Raw genomic sequence first — 5,956 nt, 5'->3', positions numbered from 1 at the left:
CATAATATATTTAGGAAAATAATGAAGTTAAGATTGAATGGTAGAGATTGCCCAGGCAATAATTTCGCCCTTTGTTTTTAATTTCTTGTATTTGTGTAATTGTACAGAAGTACCTATATTTAATGGTAATTATGCAGAAGTCAAGTCCGTGGAAAAGAAAAGCTCCTTTTTGTATCTAACCTAGCCCTAACCTTATAATAACAGTAATCACTGCTCTAATTGTGAAAACTCCTTCTTGTATTTAACCTAACCCTATAATAACCAGGGTCACTGCTTGTTTGTGCCAGTTCCTTTGGTAGCAATATTCCACGGACGTGACTTCTGCACAGGTACCAATCCAACTGGACTGGATAGATACAGGAAATCAATGTGTTTACTCAAGGCCAGTCACTGGACTACATGAGTTTAAGTGAAATTTGTAATGAGCAATTTTTGTGCCATTTATTTACCTAGGTACCTATTTCATCTTGTCTTACCTACATACCTACCTTGTCCGATCTGTGCCCTAAATCACCAAAGTATGGAAAAGTATTTACAATTCCATAGGTATTTCAATATGATTCGTCCAAATTCGAAATTCTGCTTTTCCATTGGCTATTACACTTGTAAGATACTTTTCCATACTTTGGTGATTTAAGGCACTGGTTGGGATTTTTCCCGGCGTAAGGCTGTGTCCACTGTCCACACATGGTCGATGCCGTCGACCGACCGTCGACTGAAAGCGTACACTCTACACTACACTGTCTTGACAACATAGATTCACTGCTTCACATCGTCGTGTGGAAACAGCTTAATAGCGCGAACACATTGGCTGCCACGGGACGCTTATAAAATGGTTATCTGAAAGAGGGGCCTCTGAATGAAATTTTGATATTTCTTTGACGAAAAAATTCCAAGAATTAAGGAGTTTGTCTGTCATTTAAGGGAGATGTTTTCCTACATTACGGCCTGTGGGTAAACACCATTGAATATGCCTTAGCAGCCAACGCGTTGAAGTTGAAAATTTTCATCTCCATCAATGAGACCGGTTTTTTTTTTTAAATCCAATTTTTAGGTTTAATTTTAAACCGGTGAAATCGGTTTCTTTTCCAAAGATATCCGGAAAGGAAAACACACCTCAACATATCGTTATAAGTAAATATAAGAGAAAAATATAGAACTTATGAAACGTTTCGAGGCGCGTACACACTCTCAGGAGTTTGTGTAATAATGTAAAAAAAAATATTGGATCAATTCCTATAAGAGTAATAGAAAGTGAAAATATTGGATCGATCCCAAATTCCCAATACTTTCTCTTTACAGTATAAGTATATCAGCTCCCTACACTTGATGTAATGAAAAAGTAAAAGCTTTACCTTGTATAGGTTTGCTACGCTTAATGTAATAGTCAAAACATTTTGCCCGACAAAAAAAACCGACTTGGCATTTTCTCCGTTTGTGTCTTGGCTTGTTCGCAACACGACCCTCGGTCAACTCTTGGGTCCGTGTATACCCATGTCGTTGACCCATGAACAAGGTTTGTACGGGACAGGAAATGCCCGAAATGCTCACAAAAGTGTCTCCCCACGGCACCGTATAAAAGGCCAAAAATAGTATTTACAAAAGAAGAAGAAGAAGAAGAAGAAAAAAAAAAAAACGTATCTGCATCAAAAAAGGCTTGAAAAATTATCACTAAAAATTGTGAGGTTTTCCAATAAGAAAAGAAGAACACAAGTAACCTTATACTCTTCAGTCTTCACAGGTAGGGGAGGGGTCTTGCTTGTTTATTCAGACATGTTTCGCCTGTGAAGAGTATAAGTTACTTGTGTGACCTTCCTTTCAAGATGAAAAAAAAAAAAACGTATCTGCATCAAAAAAGGCTTGAAAAATTATCACTAAAAATTGTGAGGTTTTCCAATAAGAAAAGAAGAACACGTAACTTATACTCTTCAGTCTTCACAGGTAGGGGAGGGGTCTTGATTGTTTATTCAGACATGTTTCGCCTGTGAAGAGTATAAGTTACTTGTGTGACCTTCTTTTCAAGATGAATCTTCACAAAGTCAAGTCAGAATCTATCAGTATGTTACAAACCAGATTCAAATCCCGTATAAGCCCTGTGTATAAAGGCATGTACACATCTGCTCGCCCTCTAAGGGATAGGTGGTAGAAAACGCCTCCGGCGTTAACCTCGCCTAGTGGTTACCTTCCACTCAAGAGTCTATTATTATTATTATGAATCTTCACAAAGTCAAGTCAGAATCTATCAGTATGTTACAAACCAGATTCAAATCCCGTATAAGCCCTGTGTATAAAGGCAAGTACACATCTGCTCGAAGTCTGCGCGCGCATCAGAAATATGAAGACGAAGAGTTGCCTATTAGTAAGGAGAGTGATGTGTATGCTTTCGGGTGAGTTAAATATGCCTTTGTTTATTCCTCTTTAAAAAAGTTGTTTCTCTTTTTAAAAAAAAAGTCCTTTTAAAATGAAAATTCAAAGTTCATGTACCGCTGCGAACGTATTTTAACACAGTTCAAGCACCTAACCGGAAAGGAAAGTTCAGTTAGAAAGATACTTTTTCTTGTTTAATTTTCCTTTAATATATTTTCGCAATACATTCTACCAAAAATATACAATATAGAAATTTAATTTTTCTTTGTCACATCATTACTTATGTCTTCTGTTATGCCACTTCATAACTTGAATTTTGGTGGCTTCAAGTTTATGGTGTGTGTGATGTAATGTGTGATACGGTTTGGAAGTAAACTTGAAGATTTATGGTTCCATGCAAAATCCAGAACAAGGAGCCGGAGCAGGTGTAACATCTGAACTTTTCTCTTTCTACAAGGGCTTAGGCCCTTTTACCACCAATTTTGATGGTGAAACAGAAGCCATTAAAATTGCTGTTCAACAACTTTTATATAGAACAAACAACTTCTCTAAAGCTGCGAAAACGAGGCCATATTACCAGCAAGCCGCATGGTCTTTCAGATGCTTCACCGGATCGAACCCGCAACTAGCCGCATACGACGTTACATAACCCGCAAGCCGGCGCATAAGATGCTACACAGCCGCGTGATCCTTCAGAAGACGGACTCCGCGGATCGGGACAGATTCAGCGGATGCGACGGACTGCGGGCGAGGATGCGTTTCTTGGGCAACTTCTCCAGGGACTTCATGAGCGTGATGAAGTCGGGTCTGTCAGACGGCTTGTAGGACCAACACTTCATGAGAACATCCTGCCAAACGAAACCGAAATAGTAGCAATATTACTAGAAAGAAATAAAAATAAATAAATTAAAAAAAAGAGGTTTGACAGCAAAGGTCTGAGGCTTCTAGATCCCTGAGAACAAAGTTTAAATTTGATTCACAATAGACCAGTTGCGCTAACTATAGACCAGTTGCGCCAACTTAGGTGAGGTTTCAAAGTCAAAGGGCAGAAAAAAATGGGGAACTATTGAATTTTTCTTTTTTCTTCTACGACTTCTAGATCCGGAAATAAATCGATTTAAGACATACCGGTAAATTTTATTTACTGACGTCACGGCATAGGCTCCCGTACGCGATGACGTCACATCAACTGTCCCGAACAAGAGCTCCCTTGTAAAATGACACTAGACTGATGTGTATACGTGAGCATGCGTTTATGGGAATTTCTTTTAATCTGACGTCACAACTCTTTGAACTTTTTCATCAGAATAGAATAACTAGTGGTTCTGTGAACTTCTTAGGTGAGGTTTCAAAGTCAAAGGGCAGAAAAAAATGGGGAACTATTGAATTTTTCTTTTTTCTTCTACGACTTCTAGATCCGGAAATAAATCGATTTAAGACATACCGGTAAATTTTATTTACTGACGTCACGGCATAGGCTCCCGTACGCGATGACGTCACGTCAACTGTCCCGAACAAGAGCTCCCTTGTAAAACGACACTAGAGTGATGTGTGTACGTGAGCATGCATTTATGGGAATTTCTTTTAATCCGACGTCACAACTCTTTGAACTTTTTCATTAGAATAGAATAACTAGTGGTTCTGTGAACTGTAGACCTCACTCAGATTCTTTTGCCTAAGCTGAGACTTTAACAATAACGTCCTTTCATATCGACAATTGTTGTTTAACTTGTTACCTATTTGAATTTTGGACAAATTTACGATTTAGAAAAATGTCCTGCTTTGAAAAAATGTCTTCTGCGTAATTCTACGTATGAATGGGTAACCCTACGTAATACATGATTATGTAGCAAAACAGAAATAAAACTATCTACACGTCTTATGTAGGTACCTATATCTATAAAAAAAAGTGACACTAATATAAAACCTGTCAATCAATCTAAAGAATAAAATTAAAGAATGGTTGATTTTGAGCCTTTTAAACGAAACAAAAGATTTACCTTTGGTTGATTTTGAACCTTTGAAACAGAACAATAGATTTATTCCCACCCATATGAATATGTATTGATATGCATGGCAACTGTATTGGGGGATCGTAATGTTTTGAAAGATCGTAACGAGGGCCCCGTTCAACTTTGGGGCCCCAAATTTCAATCAGCGACGAGCCTTGATTTAATGAAGATGTGTACTAAATTTCATCAAAATCAGACCAGGCAATCGGGAGTTATAGCGGAACATATAAACAAACAGACAGACAACACATCTAAACCAAATGCAAAACGGTCAAGTTAAAACATAGACCTCACTATCGTTCGGTCAAAAATTGAATTTTCGAGTTACTTTCCCTGAATGAATATGTATTGATATGCATGGCAACTGTATTGGGGGATCGTAATGTTTTGAAAGATCGTAACGAGGGCCCCGTTCAACTTTGGGGACCCAAATTTCAATCAGCGACGTGCCTTGATTTAATGCAGATGTGTACTAAATTTCATCAAAATCAAGACCAGGCAATCGGGAGTTATAGCGGAACATATAAACAAACAGACAGACAAACATCTAAACCAAATGCAAAACGGTCGAGTTAAAACATAGACCTCACTGTCGTTCGGTCAAAAATTGAATTTTCGAGTTACTTTCTCCGAGTTTCGACCTCGGATTTGGATTTTTCACATTTTTTTTTTTTTACGTGGAAATCGACTTTTATTCATATTTTTTACCCTAATGCAACAGGTTAGTCCGACTTTAGTCAATTTCTGGTATTCCATACCTCGGCTGGGATTGAACCCACGCCCTCCTGTTTACCAGGCGAGCGTCTTGACCACTACACCACCGAGGTAGGTACCTTCTGATAGGTATAGTTCGACCTCGGATTTGGATTTTTCACAATTTTTTACGTGGAAATCGACTTTTATTCATATTTTTTTACCCTAATGCAACAGGTTAGTCCAATTTTAGTCAATTTCCTACCTTGACATCTTGCGAGGCTTGTAGATTGGCCAGGGAAGGTTTCATGCCTTTGCCCACCTGAAATATAATACTCTCCGGGGATTGATCCTTGAATGGCCACTCCCCACATAGCAACTCAAACCACACCGTTCTGAAATAGAAAACAAACCGATGGATGTTGTTGTTGTTGTTGTTGTTGTTGTTGTTGTTGTTGTTGTTGTTGTTGTTGTTGTTGTTGTTGTTGTTGTTGTATGAAGGCACTCTTCTGCCCTTTTTGTCAAGTAGCGAGGACAATCAATGGTATCAACGGCGTCAATATGAATGGCGGGCTCCTCAATAGAATTAATCATTGCCTTATTCAATTGCTCGCATTTGTGCCTCGTAGGTAATAAGCAGACAGTATTTTCAGGAAGCGAGGAGAGATGCTGGGTGACTTCCTTTAAGCGACCAGCAAGACTGGGTTGCTCCAATGATACCAAGCGGTCTGTAAGTGTACTTTCATCTTTTTGTGAGAGCACGCCCAATCTGATACGTGTTAACATATCCGCAAATATGGAGTCGTCTTTCTGTCGCATATTTATGGTCAACTCGTCATATGAAAATAGATCTTTCCACAGATTGGGTACACCCAGAGAACCGA

At 38.6% G+C, this 5,956-nt stretch overlaps 1 protein-coding gene across 1 annotated transcript; it reads right to left on the bottom strand.

The window, feature by feature from the left end:
- Positions 1-2,999: 2,999 nt before the first annotated feature.
- On the bottom strand, positions 3,000-5,473 carry LOC113468426 (kinase suppressor of Ras A-like). The gene is made up of 2 exons (XM_026825322.1): positions 5,338-5,473; positions 3,000-3,215 (listed from the first exon to the last, which is right to left on the bottom strand). Exons 1-2 carry the CDS (start codon positions 5,380-5,382, stop codon positions 3,060-3,062), a joined length of 201 nt encoding a protein of 66 aa, XP_026681123.1. The 5' UTR covers positions 5,383-5,473; the 3' UTR covers positions 3,000-3,059.
- Positions 5,474-5,956: the final 483 nt, after the last annotated feature.

This window comes from Diaphorina citri, unplaced genomic scaffold (genome assembly GCF_000475195.1).
Source record: "Diaphorina citri unplaced genomic scaffold, Diaci psyllid genome assembly version 1.1 scaffold730, whole genome shotgun sequence".
Classification (NCBI taxonomy): domain Eukaryota; kingdom Metazoa; phylum Arthropoda; class Insecta; order Hemiptera; family Psyllidae; genus Diaphorina; species Diaphorina citri.
This window is presented reverse-complemented; position numbering and strand designations above follow the sequence as displayed.

What these genes read in the sequence shown, in the direction of transcription:
- LOC113468426 (XM_026825322.1), bottom strand. Translation starts at nt 5,382, where the DNA reads ATGAAACCTTCCCTGGCCAATCTACAAGCCTCGCAAGATGTCAAG. An exon ending in AAGCCTCGCAAGATGTCAAG is followed by an intron (nt 3,216 to 5,337) that starts GTAGGAAATTGA and finishes TTCGTTTGGCAG; the next exon opens with GATGTTCTCATGAAGTGTTG.